The sequence below is a fragment of the Dryas octopetala genome, chromosome 4 (assembly GCF_963921425.1).
Source record: "Dryas octopetala chromosome 4, drDryOcto1.1, whole genome shotgun sequence".
NCBI lineage: Eukaryota > Viridiplantae > Streptophyta > Magnoliopsida > Rosales > Rosaceae > Dryas > Dryas octopetala.
This window is the reverse complement of record NC_141369.1, coordinates 24,785,605-24,805,977: the sequence shown is the minus strand read 5'-3', so window position 1 is coordinate 24,805,977 and position 20,373 is coordinate 24,785,605. Positions and strand designations below refer to the sequence as shown.

General features: G+C 37.3%; 1 protein-coding gene across 1 annotated transcript; it reads right to left on the bottom strand.

The window, feature by feature from the left end:
- Positions 1-3,864: 3,864 nt before the first annotated feature.
- Positions 3,865-15,531, bottom strand: MBD9 (methyl-CPG-binding domain 9). Its single transcript, XM_086239786.1, has 10 exons — positions 14,771-15,531; positions 12,965-13,664; positions 11,659-12,774; positions 10,864-11,547; positions 9,995-10,300; positions 9,406-9,741; positions 9,076-9,174; positions 8,365-8,799; positions 5,213-7,468; positions 3,865-4,817 (listed from the first exon to the last, which is right to left on the bottom strand). Exons 1-10 carry the CDS (start codon positions 15,253-15,255, stop codon positions 4,515-4,517), a joined length of 6,720 nt encoding a protein of 2,239 aa, XP_086095912.1. The 5' UTR covers positions 15,256-15,531; the 3' UTR covers positions 3,865-4,514.
- Positions 15,532-20,373: the final 4,842 nt, after the last annotated feature.

The window sequence follows — 20,373 nt, the reverse complement described above, 5'->3', positions numbered from 1 at the left end:
TACTTTTGCGTCCGTTCTTCTTCTTCTGTGCGTGAACATATCTTTTCTTCTTTTATTTTTCTGATTCTCCATTCTTTTTTTTGCATCCATTACCTATTTAATCTTTTAAAAACATTTTTTCAGCAAAACCAAAACCGTTTGAAGGAGTCCATTTTTCAGCGTTTTGCTTTAGTTTTAACCTTTGGCTTTTACAAGATTTTGACAAGTCCGCTTGTCGGCTTTCTTGAAGGCCAGGAAATAAGATTTTCGGCCTCAAGAATGCCATCAAATGCCAGATTTGTAATGGCCAAGGTGGTATATGAGGTATTAATGTTTGTTTTATGGCCACTTTTAGTAGCCATAACTGGTCATCTGTGTGTCTTTGGAAGATTATCTGTGTGTCTTTGGAAGATTTGGTTTTGAGCTTGGTTTCTGGGCGGAGAGAATAGTCCCTGCGCAGTGTAGTCGGTAGGGTTGTCATTGATTCTGTCTGGGTAGTGTTGAGAGAAGAATGACAACCCTACCTACTACACAGTCCGGGACTGTTCTCTCTGCCCAGAAACCAAGCTCAAAACCAAATCTTCCAAAGACACACAGATAATCTTCCAAAGACACACAGATGACCAGTTATGACTACTAAAAGTGGTCATAAAACAAACATTAATACCTCATATACCACCTTGGCCATTACAAATCTGGCATTTGATGGCATTCTTGAGGCCGGAAATCTTATTTCCTGGCCTTCAAGAAAGCTGACAAGCGGACTTGTCAAAATCTTGTAAACGCCAAAGGTTAAAACTAAAGCAAAACGCTGAAAAATGGACTCCTTCAAACGGTTTTAGTTTTGCTGAAAAAATATTTTTAAAAGATTAAATAGATAATAGATGCAAAAAAAGAAACGGAAAATCAGAAAAATAAAAGAAGAAAAGATATGTTCACGCACAGAAGAAGAAGAACGGACGCAAAAGTAGACAACATTGGTCCAGAGAGAAAGGGGATTTTTTTTCTCTGGCTCAGAGGGTTTGATATCTCGTTTTGAACTTTTGATGAAAGGTAGGTCTGATAGCTAATTTTATATAGTAGAATAAGTGATGTGTAGCTCCAACTCTCACACGTGTAGAGAAAATATTTTTAAAACAAAAATGTAATAGCTATCACTTATCAGCTGCCACTCCTAGGGACCTAGGGTTTAGGCTGTAATAAGCAGTAGGTTGATTTTGGTGACCCAAAATCCAGACTGTGCGGGACCCATATAGCCATGTGCATGCCTAAATCCCATTGAGACCTTGCGTACATGCGTCCCTGCGTGTTGGACCTTGGTCAAAGAAAAAAGAAAACTGATTACTATATATCATTTTATATTTTTCTTTTTTCAATTAATTTGGTAACATTCAGATATTTATTGAACACATCCATAATGTTGTCCCCAAAGTTCTTCTTATATACATATAATATATATAATAGGGGGTTTTTTTTTTCAGTTTTTGTAACTTGAACTTTGCTTCTTTTTGTAATTAGGTACTTCAAATTTTATTTTATTCCAATTTAGTATATATAATGTGATTTTTGTCAAATAATATTAAGACGCATCAAATTCAAAGGTGTCCTTTTTTTTTTTGGCCAATAAATTCAAAGGTATCTTAATCAACCTAAATTTGTAAGTGGACTAAATTAACTTTGGATATAAGACATGTGTAAGACACATGGCCATCATTTGTTAATATAATGCACATAACAAGAACCTCAAGTACCTCAAGGTGAAGCAGGAATTGAACGAGACAATGCACATAACAAAATTCAACCAGTGCACATGTACTTTTAGCAACAATATATATATATATGTTTTTTTTCAAAAAAGTTGTCAACAGGCCAAAGGAAATTGCTTCGTGATAGCAAATATGCGTTATGGGAGAATGCGCCCTATCACTGCAAATATCAAAGTTTTCATCGGGAAAGGACACTGATGGTTTTTGCTTTCCCTGTAATAAACAAACACGTGTTGTACCATATTCCTTATCTGTAGCCGGTAGCTTGAGTGTCACGCATGGATGTCCATAGTAATTGTGGTGGACGGTTGTGTATCTTCTCGCACCTGCTCACGTGACGGTTGAATTCAATTCAAATGAAAAAGTTATTAAAAAAAATCATATACTATTAAGCTTATTCTAATTCCTTTTTCTATGTCACTAGAGCAAACATTCAAAAACAAAGCTTAACTTGGATCAATGTTGACCAAAAAATAAAAAATTGGATCATGCTAGGAAACAAGTCACAAAAAATAATTTCAAAGAGGCCATCGACACATATATACCTGCACGAGTTCATGTTACATGATGAAAATAATCTAACATGCTAACCAACGTGCACGATGTGGCTAAAAACTCAACATAGGGTGCACAATGCATTTATCATTTTTATCTTTTATTTTAACATTCAAGACAAAAAGGTTGATTTTTCTCTCACTCAGCAAAATAGGTTTCATTTCTCTCACTCATGACTCAACATAGTGAGTTTGATATCTCTCTAGGTTTTGAATTTTTGATGAAAGGGATATGTCTGACATGTTTATATAGCAGAATAGGTTATGTGTGGTTCTAACTCTCTCACACGTGTAGAGAAAATATTTTTAAAACAAAAATATAATAGCTAGCAGCTGCCACTCTTTGGGTTTAGGATGTATGTAATAGGCAGTAGGCTGATTTTGGTGATGCCCAAAATTCATAAACCTAGGTTGCACAATGCATTTATCATTTTTTATATTTTATTTTAACATTCAAGACAAAAAGACAAAAAGCCAAAAAGGTTGTTCACATTTAAACTTATTCACATGATCACATCCTCCCTTTCTTCGTTCTTGACCCAAGACCCTACCGTTATTAACCCCTTCACAATGTCTTACTCGGTTACTCCTCCTTCAAAATCATATCCCTTCTAGCCTCGTGTAGGCCACCTTGTTTTCATCTTTCTTAGCTACAATCCATCTTTTCACTCTTAATTTTTTGTTGGAATGTTCTAAATTTTAAAGCAAACCCAATTCATATTGCAATAAATCTTTACAATATTTGAAAATATTAATCTTAATCGAAACAAAAGAGCAATATGACACCTGTGCAGATGCGATGGCGCTGCTGACTCGCTCCATGCAATTGTCTCGAGGACCCCCTCACCACTTTAGTGAAGTCAAGAGATGGACATATGAAGGCTGAAATTGTGATCTCAAATTCTGCATTAACTCACTGACTATAAATTTTGCTTTTGGACTCCCACCATGGATTCATTAATATGAGTGCAGCATCGTTCGTTGAGTCCCCTAATTTATCAAAATCGTTCGTTGAGTCCCATATAGCTGCAACTGAGGCCTGAGGGTACTTCATTTCTGCTTTGCTATTTATAGATGTATCATTTACCATGCAAAAACATTGATCCAAGTTGTACCCAATGCATCAATTCAGGAAAAACAAACGCAAAAAGAAAAGAAAAAGTTTCACCAATGCAGATAAGAGGAGAGCAATGAAGATCATGTAGATAGCAAACCAATATAATACCCAGGGTGCTCAAGCAGCACACTTATTGCCAATGATCCAATCAAATATAAGGATTAGGCAAAAGCTGAACAAGTCTAAGTTATTATAGAACTCCTCCCACGAAGATTTTACATCATGATAATTTACTTGTAATGCAACTAATACCAGCTACCTTGTTACAAAAAGGAAGGCAGGCTCCAGGTTACTTTAATAGAAAATCCCTCGATCCCACAAAGACCCTAGAAAGATGAGTACTAACAACCTAAATGTATCAAATGAGTGCCAATGGCAACAGCTGTGACTCCCAGACATTTTTAACGACCAAACGGTAGAGACTCAGGGTGGTATAAACCAGAACAAATACCTCAAAAAATGCCAATTAAATATATCTGAGACATATGGAAGCAGCATGAATTCTAATTCTTCTTTTTAATCTCAAAGGTCTTAAGAACACCTGGAGAGGAGAGAGAGGGGGAGAGAGAGAGAAGTATAAAGAATGAAATATTGCCTAAACCTGCTCAGATTCAACATTTGCCAAATTCCTTCTTTTTTTTCCTTTTTTCTTTTTACACTAGTGCCCTCTATATCTATATTTGGTTCTCGCTCTTTTTGTAACAATGTCATTTGATTCCTTCTCCCTTTCCAAGCAACAATTCTGAAGCTGCGGCAGAAATCATTCCAAAATTGGATTCATCTGCATATATCAAATTTTTCCCGGTACTTGAATCCTCTAAAGCAGATATCATATAAACACTGCTTTTATAACCAGCATCCAAGTTAGCATGTCAGCTTTACCTCTATGTACAGATAAATGGTTAAGCAGCAGCAGCAGTGACCACCTTCATTCTTCAAAACTAGTTGTCATGGTCCATTCTGATCAAACACAACCCACAATGTGGTTCAATGATTATTTCCACTGTTACAAAATCTGCCCACTGCTGCTTCATGGCCACTGGGGACAACCCTGTTTGGATTAATTTCCACATAAATTCAGAATCATATATCCCAAGATCAACCCTCTGGTTCCTTCCTTTTCTTGTTAGATTTCCTACTTAACCTTGTTTTTTCAGTTGAATCCAAAACAGGCAGCAGCTTCTGGTCAAGTATGCTGCTGGGCTCCAACTTGTCGATTGGATCTGAAAATGGAAGCATCTTCTCATACTGGATAGCGGCATCAAGGGAATATATACGGAGAGAAAGGGAAGACATAGTAGAAGTTTTGGCAGCAGCTGAGAATGATGACCAATACCACCACTCATTCTTCAGGTACTCCGTCTTTATCATGTCCTCCAACACAATTGTCGCTTGAACCATCTGAAAAAACCAAGCATGTTTATTTGCAATCTTACTAAATCTATGGACTTAAAGAGTACAATATTACATGGGTAATGCAGAAACTATAAAAAAATAAACTTAAACTACATTATGCAACAATAACTTAAGGTTGTATTTTCTAGCACTTCTTTCACTTTATACCAAAGAATAGGATATTCCAAGCGTCAATTGCATTTTTCCCCCACTAGTCAACTTAGTAAATTCTTTTAAGAGTATGCAAAACCATGCTAAAGGATAACATGTTACTATTATATTTTCAACCAACAGCCAAAATTAATCAAGACGACAAAAGTATTCCATAGCATGACACAGTTTCAATCTTATAGTGATTATGAATGTATAAACTAAAAAAGAACCAAGGGAATAAGACTAACTTCATATATTGTCACTGCCGATTTTACAAACGCACGCCAGGCCCATCTCCTTTCCAAGTGCGCCTTTGATGGTCTCAGAGCTTCTTCAGGGAGTGCAGCTTCCATATCAAGTAGATTGATCTTGAGTCGCCTAGAAATCTGAGAAACTTTGCCCACTAAGGGCCTCAAAGAAGACTGGGGGACCACACAGAAGCGACCGGCCCCCACCACTGAAGAATGGCTTCCTGAGGGTCTCTTATCTCTTTGTTCCAGACATCTCGAAGTTGGTATGTTTGTATTCAGCACTTCTGGCCCATCACCTGTCCCAGATAGACTATTACAGCCTGCCATATCGACATTAGTCTTTCCTTGTGAAACTAGCTGCTCAGCAGCCTCCGGTCCATTACCGTGTACACCTACATCTTTCTGAGGAGAGATTAATGCTAGGGCAGAATCACTGAGATTAGGAGATAAGGATGGGACAAAAGATGGAATTCCATTTGAACCTATAAGACCTATTTCCTGTATCAAATCCTTGTTTGAATCATTTGTCACAAATTTGGAACATATCTCTTCAAAGTCATATGGGCAAACTAACCCTTCATTCTGAAACTTAATCAACTTCGCACTAAGCTCAGAACTCATACTTTTGGAATTTTCAACACTGTTCAGTTCACCTCTGCACTCTTCCCGATTTATGTCGCACTTCAGACTTCCCTTAACTTTAGAAGAATCACTTATCTCCTTGCCCTTGTCACCAGCTGCTGAACCTGAAATGCACTTACCATCATTATGCCCCTCAAGTTCAACATCAGCGAAGAAGGTTCGGTGGCAAGAAAGGCAGTGGTGTCTACAGGGCCAAATGGGTTCCAAACATTCGCACCTGTACATCTTCTCATCATTGGTTAGTCTAGCCCTCTTACCTCGCTTTTTTAAGATGTCAGTGGTCTCCAACTCGAAGCAAGGACCATATATCTTCTCCAGAAAAGTGGCTGCCCTAGTAACAAGACAATTAGAAATTGCAGTTTTTTCACCATTTCTAGTCATAGAGAAAGCAGTTAGAAGCTCATCCTGACCTCGGCTTCTAGTTTTCTGAAACTTTTGGGACCTCGACTTTTTCCAGTGCAATATCGACTCTTTGAGCTCTCTTTCTTTCGGGTCATTATCCCTTAACCAACCTATGAGTTCATCAATTCCTGCATCAGTTTGATAAGAAACCCAAAGTGAAGCAACAGCATTGTTTGGTTCAAATGAATATGGACAGCCAGCTTTAGACCCCTCCAAAGGCAAACAACTATCCATGCCAGTTGGAGCAGAATCCTGCACAAGAGAACTCCTCCATACAGGGTCTCTGCAATCTGTCATCTTTACCCGATGCTGCCGTGACACGCTTCTATCAACAATAATCCGAGAACGTCCGCCCGGCACAGCTGAAGCCCAGTACAAGCCACCAAGAGAATCAATTCCCAGAAACTCCCTCCGGACGGACACCTTTGAAAGCTCAATCTCTGCACTGGTGATTGATTCCTGCAAAAGTGATAGGTCATTTCTGACAGCGTTCAACTCAAGGTGGTAGGCTTGTGATTCGTTCACAGAAGCAGGTAACATATGCTGAGCCACATGATTGCTCCTCACATCTGAAGAGATACAAAGCCCATGCTGATCTAAAGGCAGAAGAGGAGAAACATCCCTTTCCATATTGTCTTCTGGGTGACCATGGCAAGAGTCAATGACTTCATGTGGCAAAGAATTTGATGACGGTAACTCAATTTGCCTGACGGACTTATCATTCTTCTCAGGAGCCATATTTGAAGAAAAGTTCCCCGGTGCATTGGTGTCATCCGCGGCAGCATGGACATCTTTATCCCTAACTTCAGTATCTACAGAACTTTGGCTATTATGTTCCACATTACTGACAGATGGGTGTTTATCAAACCCTCGAGCACCCTCTAAAGCTGGCAGATCAGCAGAGACTACTTTAAAGCAATTAGACCTGCCATTCCCACTCAAAGCATGTGTCTGACCAAGACATTTTTCATGGTTTTCAACTGATGCAGAAAGCCCTTCCCTTTTACTGTCTTCTTCAAGATTTACATCAACCTTTGCAGCTCTTGCAACCAAGATCTCTTCTCTGCACTTGAGGTTCTTCCATTCCACAGATAAAGAACGCAATTTTTGCTGCAACTCAGCTGATGTCTCAGAACAATGCTCAAGGTGTTGACGAATAACAGCTGAATTAAGTAACTCATCACATAAGAACTTCAGCAGAAAGGTTCTCTGCAACCACAATAAAGCGAAACCGTTAAGTTTATAATTCACTACATAACAATTAAATGAGACGATAAATGCATCGATTGACCTAGCAAACTTATCCAGCATGTAAATACCTGTTCATCCACATTTTATCATGGTAATACAACCGTATCACAATTAAAATAAGAGTAGTTTCTGGCCAAAAAGAAAAAATAAGAGTAGTTTAATTTCTTTGCAACATATATGATTAATTTGAAGTCAAACAAAAAATTTACAATTTTTCATTTGTTAAAAATTTTATTCTTAATTAGTTTCTAGTTTTCATCTTGGCTGCCTTAAGCAAAGATCAACAAAGCACAAGGGATGCCCATAGCTCAAAAAATGGAGCCCAACTATATCTGGAAGGTGAGAAATTGCCAGGGGCCCATTCAAGCATGTGAAGATTAGCAAGGTAAAAAAGGACACGCTTTTCAGGCCAACAAGGATTGACCGCACTTTGCGGAAATGAACCCTTTCAAGCCTGGTTTCACTGCAGAGCAACATCCTGGACAGCTGAGTAGAGTAGTTAACCAGCTGAGCCACCATTGTAGTCAATCTTAGAATGTCCACTTGTTAACTATATGATAAGTGATAACAATACCATAAAACCACAGAAGTCAATAACATGGCCAAAAAAGAGCATATTTCGGCAACCAAAAAGTTCAGCCTAGAGGGTCCAAAAGAGAAGCAAGGAAATGGGAGACAACATTCTGTCTAAAATAGAGCTAGTTTGAAGTGACAGTGGGGTGATTTTTACTGGCACCATGCCAAATCCACCAAATATGGCTGGACCAGCAAGACAATGCCATCTATTGTAGTTAGCCATCTTGCAAGTGTAGTATGACCATAAGAAAAATGTATAAAGGGATCAATATGCAAACCTCATCCACATTGAATTCCCAATACTCGCTCTCTTCCATTTTTGCTGCTAAATGTGCGAGTGCCTCCAAGTAAACACGGGTAACTTCTCCCTGGTAATTTTTACCACAGCGCCGACGAATGACCTGAGGATGTTTAGATGCATCTTGAACCATGTGTTTACGAACAACACAAGATGGACAATACCAGTTTCCTTCAGGGATCCTTGCAAGAGGAGGATTCAAACAGTAAGTATGATACTCAGCATCACAAGTATCACACAACAGTACGCTGTCGTCATCTTTATCAATGCCACATACTTTGCAGACTCCCTCATCCCAAGGGGCTTTTGGAATCTCACTTGTGGAAGCAAGTAAATCACTGATTTCCTTTTTCCTTTCAGCACTTAAGCATTCCAACTTCGCATACTCCGCAAATTTATGAACAAGAGTAACAACCTGCATTGAAAGAACAACTTAATCTGGATAGGTAATTAATGAAAATGCATAAAAATGGGGTAACGTTGTGAACAGCCTCTGCATATGCATGTGTCTGGGATGTTGTACTTGAACCGAGTCTATCTTTACATCTTACTTTAAGCATCAATTATCCATAAGTGGTTGATAAACTTGTTATGAAAGAACTGCTTACACACTCACACAACAATAGACAACAAAAAATTTCAAAAAATTGCAAAGCAACAAACAAGGGGGAAGGAATAGAAAGGTGTGCACCTCCTTCTCATATAATGTTTCAAAATTTTGGGATAGCGTCTCAGCCAACTCAACCAAATCAGGCTGATCACCATAAGCTATACGTAGATTACTCCATAACTGCAAAGTCAAATTAATGATTAGTGAACTTCACTAAAGAAAAATATGAGAAACACCACAGTGATGAAAAATTAGATATTCACTCTTATAACATATATCACATAGAACCGTACATATTAAAGTAACAGTTACAGCCTTAAAAGTTTCAGAATTGTTTCTATTAGGTCACTGTGAAAATTGAATTGTGATTAAAGAATGTTTCAAGAGAACTCATTGTCATAGAACACAGACCTCCTGAACATCCTCAAGAAAAGCTTCATGTGATCCCCCATAGGATCCAGCTGCCAATCTCAAATCAATAGTCCTGAAGTCCAAAGGCCGAGATACCATGGCTGGGGATCCAAGAAGTCCCTCATCATCATTATCACTTGAATTTATCAGCTTTCTTCCCAGCAAATTGCAGAAAACCTTTGTGTCATCTGCAGCAGCAGCACGACGCAATACAATGCGACATTGTTTCATAATAACATCAGAAATAGAGATATTAATCTTCCGTTTTCTTCCCTTATTAGATTTCTGTGGCAAGCCTTCGCCCGATACATCTGCTAGAACTGAAAGAACAGCTTTCTGTGCTCAATCAACAAGAAAGAGTGTCCAATTCAGAATTATGCTTACTATAGCTATCAACCAAAAATGTAAAGTTTGACATAAAAAGAAAAAGAAGCAAATAAAATAAATATCTATATTTGCTTCTTACAAACATCATGTTATATCACATGTTCCCAATAAAATATGTCAGGTGATGGACACATTCATAATGAAATCTTCATTTTCTTATCAAGTATTAAACCAGGAAAATAACAAGTTACTGAAAAAGCACCTTTGTAGGTCCTGACGCATTGCCCTTATAAACTTCCTTACTGATTGAATGTTCCAATATTTTCTTTGCCCATTCAGGTGGATCATTAGCCAAAGCATCATAAACACATTTTCTGATTCTTGTTCCCACATTTGTCGGTAGCTTTCTAACAGGTTCCAGCATCTGTGCCCATACTGGAATATTACCATCATTCCCCAAATTCTTCTCAACAGCACCTGTTCCATCAGGCCCTTCTTCTTCTATGGTAAATACGTCCTTTTCTCTGCTAAATGAAGCAAAAATTTGCTTTGTAGCCTCTGCCAGCAACTGAAATGTAAAGAAACTAGAGCATTATTATGCATCCTTTTCACTTGTCACTATACCAAGTAAGAACTACATTTTGACAGAGATCTACACTTAGGAGAGGGGGGGGGGGGGGGGGGAACCCAAAAAAAATAAGATACATAAAACTACAGTAACAGCAATTGAACAGGTAAAACGAATCATTCTATTACTGCCTCACTGGAACTTAGATGTTACAGGCAAAACCAAAATCCTAACTAATAGGGCTTCTGTTTCTAAACAACATGTTTGAAAGGGCAGAATACTGCCTAACAATTGGCATTTGCAAAAGCCAAGTACTGCCTAACAATTTGCAAGAGCAGAGTACTTCTGAAATATTTGCAATATGTCACAAAGTTCTCAACTCCACTGTTCGACCCAAATAAGCATTATGCGCAACCTAATATGTTGAAACTTATCACTACCACAACTGTCAGCGTGAAAAGATTGAGGCTTAAAACTCCAAAGAAGTTCATGTGCAACAATATGTAAGTACTTCTACAGCACTAAATATCAAAGCATCATAAATGGATAAGAGCTGATCTTACAAGTGCATCTGCTTCCATCCCAGCTACTCCAGTTAAAGAGCCACAGAGCACCCCACCATCACCTTGTAAGCAGCGAAACACTTTACTGCTTTCACGGGCAGTAATCTCAGCAGAGTCAAGGTTACCATCCATGGCTAATACAGCCAAGATATATCTCCGTGCTAACTCTGGCCAAGTCAGTTCATTAATGGGGAGTATATTAAGCTTTGTTCTTTTCAAAGGAATTGAACTATCAACATCTTTCTTCCTTCCCCGTTTTGACTTCAACTCCCCAGAATCGAAATTTGGATCCACCAATGCAGCAACCTTGGACTGCAACTCACCTATGAGCACTCTTAGCAGTGAGGCGTGGGCCTTTGTCAAAGCAATTCCAGAACATCTGCTGTAAGTAACCGATGCAAGTTTAGCTTGAGCTGCCTCCTTCATTGCTCCAGTTTCCACATGTATGAAAGCATGGGAATTATCCCTAGAAACTGCCAAGCCGGACTCAGAGCTAGAAGATAATAATAGGCCACTTGTATAATCACTTCTATGTAAATTTAAAGCTTGAGTGCCCTGGATTTCCCTCTCAGAAAGATCTGAGCTACCTAACCAAGGGTTGATAAGTTCCTCCTCAAGCTCTTCCAGCGAGAAAGCCTCCTTTAGACGCAAAATTTCAAGGAAGCGCCACAATAACTCCCAAACCTGAATATATAAACAGAGGACCAATAAGCAACATGTCTGTCAATCATGTAGTCTCTCAAATGCAAAACTATAAAAATTAGAGTGCAAACCTTGCAAGTAGCATGTCCATACCTGATAAATTTCACCAACAAGTGCAGGAGGAATCCTCGAGCACAATGGATTACCTAGAGGAGGAGGCGGATGATCATTCTTGACATGATCCTCAACCAACTTCGCTTTTTTGGATCTCCTAAATAAACCATCTAAAACTTCTTCTTCTTTACCATGCAATCCAGCTCTCATTTTAGCCACTAGAAGTCCATTTCCAACAGTTAGTGATGTAGAATTAAAACTTCTATCACTAAGAAATTGATATTGCAAACAGGATTGGGCACCAGGAAGCTGCTCCAAAAGTTCTTGCACAAAATCCACATCTAATCCAAATCTATCCTGGTCCAACCATTTTCCTAGTATGTCATAAAAAGTTTCAGGCTCATCATCTGCCTGAATAACAGATGGAATGCTGACAGAACCTGGTGAACTACAAAACTTGTCCAATGAAGTATGGTCCACTTTGCTATTGTCATTTGTTATAACCCCATTTTGGAATCCCCTAGCATCTTCAGCATGCTTACAAAAAAATCTATGACTGCCTTTATGTTTAAAGATTTCAAAACAAGCATTAACAACTTTTTGCGAAATCATTCTCCAAGCTGAAGATGAAGAATGATCTTGTACTGAAATCTCACCTATGTCATCCCTCATACCCAAATCAGCAGATGTTTCAGATTTTTCACAAACGGCATTATCTTCAAACTGCAATCCCGTTGATGTCTGAGCACCATTAGCTTCATCTGAACAACTCCTCAGGCAAGACAAAATATCATTTTCCATAGGCGGAGAAGGATCTGAAAGAATCATCTGTATATTGCCATCATTATCATAAGTCATGTCATGACTTTCTTGATCAATTTGGCTGAAAAAGTTACCAAGTTGTGGCCTAGAGAGGATAGTTGAACCATCGGGTATTGGCAAGGCAGAGCATGAACACCTTCTGACCTTAAAAATGGGTCCAGAATCACCACCATCCAGAACTTCACATATAAACAATGAACCAGTAATCTTATCATGCCAACATGATCTATAACCTACAGGCAAGATCAGGTTAGAATCATGATAAGAAGGCCTTGTATCAACTTCTCCCAAAGAAAGAACAAAGAAATCTTCAAACTGAACGGGAAGTCCCTCCTGGAGAGTAAAACATACATAAGAATCAGCAAAGCAAGACTAATTGAAAGTACCTTCACATTATGAAGCTTATGATCTTTTTTCTTTTTCTTTTTTTCTTTTTTTTTTTTTTGGAGGGGGGGGGGGGGGGGGGGGGCGAAGACATTGTAATGTGGTCAAAAGATAGCAAATAGAAAGCATATAAACTTACATTACAACCATTTTCTTCTGCCCCAAGTTCTGTAAGTTTAACATTATTTCCAAACCCACCAGCAGAAACTTCAACACCTAGAGCATTGGAAGAGAGCTCCTTGCAATAACCACTGATCAAAGTTTCCTTATTCTCACCCAATCCATTGGCATATAACAATCTTGACTTTCTTTTTCTAGGTAGATAAGTCCTCTCTGTCATAGGCAGAGACCCCTCCCTTCGTATTTCAGGTCCCATAGAATTGTAGTTAGACATCAAGCCAAGATAATATGCAACTTCACATAATGAATCAAATGTCTTCCCATCTGGAGCACAGTACACTACATATGGTTCACGACTGCCTATTGACTGTTTGAATTCTACATGCCAACCTTCCTCCAGTACACCATGCCTCTCAGAAACGAAATCTCTAAGGGCCTGCAAAATTATCTCACTTGGATTTCGGGATGGTATTCTAATAGCTGTATTATTACAACTCCTATGCCTTCCAAGTGGAAAATTCAAATCCACTTCCTCAAAGCTTCCACCAGTGGTCTGAGCATTATGCAGTATATCTTCAAAACCCACTTTAACCGTGCGTGTCACAAGCCCCGATGCTTTTTGCAAGCCAAAACCATTTCCGGAGTACAAGAAGTTTGAATATGTCACTGGAGCACCAAATGGATTGCCACCAAAAGAATTACCACCGGGAGTGTGCTTTCTATAACCAAAATAAGTTTAAGCAGTAACTACTTATGGACAACATGCATTTAAAGAAATTTATCAATATATTAACCAATTAGTAATAGACAAAAAATTCGAGAATTACAAATTTTTAGCAAATAAAATAAAACAGCACATAATATAGAATAACTTTTGCATTTTAATTTTAAAAAATAATAAAAAATAAAGCAGTAGCAAAAGCCTACCAGCTACAAAATGTTAGAAACACACAAGGACCACACAAGAAATAAGGTCCACCAGTTTATTCATCATTATGTTCCCCCATGCTAAACTTTTAGTTTGGTTTGAAGGTGGCTTAGAGCCGGAGAACAACAGCAAAAAAGCATAATATGGAACTTGTCCGGCAGGGGATACCTAGGTGTCTATGAAAGAAGTAAAAGCAAACTTTCTTGAAGGTTCTGCATTTCCACAGTGATCCACTGGTAATGTGGGCAGACTTATGGGTGCAAAACAAAGGCAACATGTGCTAAAATGGTAAGTCCAAGGCAGTCGCTGAATACGGCATTAGCATGGACTGGATGTTGCATGCATGCATTGATGCATTGATGGCAAGTAGGTCTAGAACAAGCACTAGTCCATTCACATGGCGAACTCGGGACCTTGGGCATATGAGCATATCCTAGACATGAGCCTCTAACTATAGCAAAGCATGGCATTATGGAATAAGTAAGCCTTTAGTAACTTTCTTTTAAATTAAACTTCCACGTAACCGGTGAATACACCCACGTGTCTATCTCTCTCATCACGGCACATGATAGGTAAGTTTTTTTTCTTTCAAACCCCTGATAGGTAAGTTTTTATAATCTAATCACGGGACCTATACACCATGATAGGTAAGTTTTTCTCCTCAGTTTAATATATTTGCATATACGAGCTGAATACTCAAACCTAGAGCTAGCAATAGCAACAAAATAACTGAAAATCTTCACAAATGCGCAAAGATGGGTAAGTTTTTATCATCTCATCAAGAGACCTATACACCTGTGATCAGTAAGTTTTTCTCCCAGCTCAAATACTCAACACTAGAGCTAGTAATATCAACAAAATAACTGAAAATCTTGGCAAATGCGCGAAACCACGTACCTCAAATCCAGCAACTCCTCCGTCCCCTCGGACTCCCCGTCTCCGTCGCTTGGTGGCGAAGCGTTCATATCCAAAATCTGCTTGGACTTAACCCCAAGCGGCCAGCGCTTGCTCTTAACTCCACTGCACACACAGTCTCCACAGACCCACTCCTCCAAATTCACGGCCTGGCGGCCGCGCATTCCCGCGCAGGTGAGGTGAAAGCCGCGCTCGCAGCCGTCGCAGACCACCACGTGTCCTCGAACCTCGGGCTTGCCGCAGGCGGCACAGGAGGAGCCGCGACCCGCTCCGGGAATGCCGGCCGGACCGCCAGGCGGCGGGGAAGGGTTGTCGTGGTATGAGCGTACGACGTCGAAGGAATCGGGTAGGGTTTCGGGTGGGGAAGGGATCTCATTGAGATCGATGCCGAGTACGGAGCGAGTTGGCTCGGCGGTGGCGGGCCTGGAGTCTCTGAGTTCGTCGCTACTTGAATCGGTGAGTTCCATTATCCGAGTCGGGGTTCGGAGCTCGAGGTCGGTGAGTTCCGATGTGGCGCTCGTACCATTGTTGGGGTTCAGAGCCCGGGTTGAGAGAATTGCTTAGATCGGACGGCTGAGATTTGACACAAAGAGGAGGTTTTGGTTTTGGTTTTTGGTTTTGGACCTTTGGTTACAGGAACAGAGAGAAAAAGAAGACAGAAATGAGACCGAATGAGGACCGTATCGAAGGGCCTGACCTGACTCTCTCTCTCTCTCTTCTTTTTTGCCTTTTTTTGTTGGCTTTATTTTTTGGAACAGTGAGTGTTGTAAATGGATGAGGAAGGTAAAGCGAGGGGGACGCGCCGGAGGTTTATATAGGAAGTATACTCGCGGTTGGTAAACGACAGCTGCGCATGTGGACCAATCGGGAGTCCCACCCACAGAGGACTTCGGTTTCCAAAGCCCTACACCAAACAACAGTACAATCTCTGCGAAAACCTCCTGGGTCTAGGGTTGTACTTACTGTTGATGCGTATTTCTAAATTATATTTATAGTTCCCTATTTAATATTTACAAGTTTTTCTGAATAAAAAAAAATTTATAAATTATACGAGAAAAGTGAGTTGTGTTACTCATTCTATGAGTGACTAAAACACTGATAATTTCTTATGATGATATTGTTATCTTTTATCTTCTCAATTTTATTATGTTATTGAAGTTGTTTATCATTTAATCTTCTTATTATGATGATATATATGTATAAATTTTTTTTATAACAAAAGGAGAGTGGAGTTCACGCACTAATGCGCGTAATTGTTCATGTTGGTTGGATAAAGTCGTCATTGAAGTGGTTCAGGATAGAGGGTTGTGTGCGTGACGGGTGGACTGCGGGGGTTTGAGTGTTTTAAGTAGAAACGACTAAGGTGATTTGATGGTGGCTACAACACAAGTGCCGCCAAATTGATAAGTTAGCATTTTGCATGGGACTTCAATTTGTTCGTGATACTATTTCCAACAACTCAATTTTGAATTAAATGTCAGTGTTCAGACTATTGTTGGATTAAATATGAGATTCTTGTAGAAGAAGCCGAGACGCGTTTAAGGAAATTTAATCTTATGACTTTATGAGATGTCAATTATGATCGTGTTTTTTAAATTAAGTGGCTCAAGTTTTACCAAATTTGTTTGTTTTGCTTATTTTACATTATGCATGGAAGTCTACGTTGAATCTTTGACGTTGCGTAACTTTAGGTTAAATAAACAATTTTCTCATGTTTTATAACATAAATTGTTTTTTTTTTTGTGTGACAATTTTGGCACTCTAATTTTGCACATTTATCGCTTTAGTTTTATACTTTGGTAATTGGATAAGTAAAATACGAATAAAAGCATAAAAATAGTACACGACCTATTAGCATGACATGAACAAGCACGAAAAATTTTAATGTTTAGTTTAAGCTCTATCGAGTCTTGTTGATAACAAATAGACCCGTTAGAGATCTATTAAAAAATCATGGTGGGTTCGTGTTAACCCGCTAAGTCTGTTAGTGATCCATTAAAATAAAGTAGATATTAATCATTTAATTTGTACATATTTTTTAGATATTTCTTACAAGTCGTATTTAGATTACCTATTATTTGTGCATATCGTATTTAGGTTTGTATTTCTCCACCTCTTAGCTTAACGGGTCATATTCAAAATTAATTAATTTTTATAAGATATGACATTAATAAGAAATGACATGAACACGATCCGACACCAACACAAAAAAAACACGACTTGTTATTAAGTCTAAACATAAGAGTAAAGAGTGTGAAAGTCACATATATTTTTTAAAATTTTCTTGTGATGTTTTTTTCTTTTAGAAAAACATAATTATAGTGGTAAGTGTATTTTTTAAAATAAAAAAGGTCCAAGTGGTGAACTACTCACGTGTAGTGCGAGTATGTAATGTGACAGGTGTTGGGTGTCAGACGCCTAACTCTCGCTAGCAGGAGGACGAGAGATGTAAACCAGATACAGTAGACACCTCCATATCCATTATCCAGTGCATCCACAACAAAGAAATTAGATATGGAAATGTACTTACTGACCTGACATAATTGCCCTTCCACAAAATATTTGAGTTGGATGTTTGGATTTTCATATCTCACAAAATGCAATGAATCATGAATGACAGATCTACAAAAGAAAACAGTATTAATAGGATGCCAAATTTTGCATACTAAATTCAAATTTGAATATCAAATGATATGGTAATGTTTTAATGATTTAAATATTGACAGATTAGTTAAATACAATTTAATATGAAAATATCATGTAAGTTTTTTAAAGAATATATTGACTATCTATTGATTATTTTTATTTTTTTTTGTAAAAATTGATCTAATAGTATTTCTTTGTATTTTATTAGAAGATATCCCAAATAAGTTTATCAAAGTTGTATTTTCCATAGTCATATCATATGGCTATTTTCATTTTATTATCAGTTACCATTTATTTCTGCTGGCCATACTAAATTACTAAATTCGTTAATTAGCGGTGGATTATCTACCTTATATAGAAAAGCCCAATCCAAAAGTCCTCGAGCTTAATATGGGATGTTGTCATATGGGCTTCTTGGCCCAGATTATGTAAGCTACTCTGGTGGCCTGGTGGGCATTTCCCAGCCACGGAGCCACCCCATATACACAAAAGGAAAAAAGACCCATATAGAGAGTTTTAAAATTCAAGATATATTTGACCAAAAAAAAAAAATTCAAGATACATTACTTGTCATATTCATATAAGCATAATTGATTGTACAAGTGTGTGATATTTTATTCTTTTTCTTTCCGTTGGTAGTGTAAAAGTTTTTGAATTGGAAAACCGATTTGTTAAAAAGAGAAAAAATATAAAAAAAAATGATTGTCAAATTTTTTGGTACAGGTTATTATTATTGAATGACTTATACTTTTTGTTTTTAACTATATTTGCTTAAAGTTTGACTTCAATTTTAATTTAGTAATCTTTATGATTGCGTCTCATTTTTCCCTTGCGTCTCACAATTTTTTCTCTCAAACTCAATCTATTGAGGTATACCTCAACTTATTTATATTGAGATATACCTTATTGGGACCCACACAAGTCATTTTGTGTCAATCTGAACCGTTCATTTTTTACATCTCAATTGATAGATCATCCCTGTAAAAAATTAGCCAAATCGGAAATCATTTGACTATCTAACTTTGATAAAACAAATGGACGGTTTCATTGAAAATATTTGATTCGTTCATTTATTTGATCAAAGTTAGATAGTCAAATGATTTCCGATTTGGCTAATTTTTTACAGGGATGATTTATCAATGGAGATGTAAAAAATGAACGGTTCAGATTGACACAAAACGACTTGTGTGGGCTCCAATAAGGTATACCTCAATATAAATAAGTTGAGTTATACCTCAATAAAAGGAGTCTGAGAGAAAAAATTGTGAGACGCAAGGGAAAAATGAGACGCAATCATAAAGATTACTGAATTAAAATTGAAGTCAAACTTTAAGCAAATATAGTTTAAAAACAAAAAGTATAAGTTGGTTCAGATTGACACAAAACGACTCGTGTGGGCCTCAATAGGGTATACCTCAACATAAATAAGTTGAGGTATACCTCAATAGAAGAAGCCTGAATTTTCTCTAGGATGGATGCACACTTTTTTGTTTGTTGCAAATATTTGATGTCGAGCACTTGGCAACGGCGGTGAGTGCTCGACATTGTTTTTTTTCTTATAACAGAAAGTGCTGCAAGAAGCGCTCATCACATTTTTCTCTGCCAATTTTTTAGGGTATTTTTCGACGAGTTCACCTTATACTCTCTTAAAGTGTAAAATGAAGTTTGTAGAGGCTGCATGTTAGGTTTTAACTTTGAAATTTTGAACTATTAAGGCCCTGTTTGGGATTGCGGTGAAGGACCCAAAAGCTGTTGTGGATGACAATTCTCAATCACCTACAACAGTTTTGGTGTTTGGTAAAAAAATAAAAAACTGCTTTCCCCCATAATTCTCAACTTCCCACAACAAAAACGGAAAGCAGGTTTCTAGGTGCTTTTGAAAGCTGCAGTGAATCAAAGCAACAATGAATATTTTATTTTACTCATAATACCCTCATTGATTTCTATATTTTTAATTTTTTAATTTAAATTAAAAAATATGTCTATTGTTAGTTATATTTTATATTGTAATAATTAATTATGATATTTTATTTGTACGATTAAAATTATAATAATCCTAAAAAAATAATAGGCATACTTATTGAATAATGTTGTTCTTAGAAAAATTAATGCTAATAAAAATTTGTAGCCAAAAATTTTAAAAACAAGTAAAAAATACTTTATTTTTACCAAACAAATAAGTGAAAAACACTTTTAGTATCATGTCTATTTTAGTAATTATACACAGTCACAACACTTTTACATTAACATTTACCAAACACTTTGATACTATTTTTTGCACTTACAGCACTTTTGAAAACATATTTTACCAAACACTCAGCTGCTTTACTTCACAGCTGACTTTACTTCACAGCTGTTTTTCCTCACAGCAATACCAAACTGGCTCTAAGTGCTTTTGAAAACTACAGTGAATCACAACAACAATAAATATTTTATTTTACCCATACTAGCCTTATTGATTTCTATAATTTTTATTTGTTTATTTTAAATTAAAAAATATGTTCATTGTTAGTTATATTTTATATTGTGATAATTAATTATGATATTTTATTTGTACGATTAAAATTATAATATACTTAAAAAAATAATAGGAATACTTATTTAATAATATTGTTCTTAAAAAAATTAATGCTAATAAAAATTTATAGCCACAAATTTTAAAAATAAGTAAAAAAAAATTTAGTTTTACCAAACAAATAAGTGAAATACACTTTCAGCATCATGTCCATTTTAGTAATTATACACATTCACAACACTTTTACATTAACATTTAGCAAACATTTTGATATTTTTTTTTTCACTCACAGCACTTTTGAAAACATAATTTACCAAACACTTAACTGTTTTATTTTACAGCTGACTTTACTTCACAGCTGTTTTACTTCACAGCTGTTTTTTTTCACAACAATACCAAACTGGCCCTAAGTGCCGAGCTCTCT

What these genes read in the sequence shown, in the direction of transcription:
- MBD9 (XM_086239786.1), bottom strand. Translation starts at nt 15,255, where the DNA reads ATGGAACTCACCGATTCAAGTAGCGACGAACTCAGAGACTCCAGGCCC. An exon ending in GGATGGAAGCAGATGCACTT is followed by an intron (nt 10,301 to 10,863) that starts GTAAGATCAGCT and finishes TTTACATTTCAG; the next exon opens with TTGCTGGCAGAGGCTACAAA. An exon ending in GGGAATTCAATGTGGATGAG is followed by an intron (nt 7,469 to 8,364) that starts GTTTGCATATTG and finishes TTGTGGTTGCAG; the next exon opens with AGAACCTTTCTGCTGAAGTT.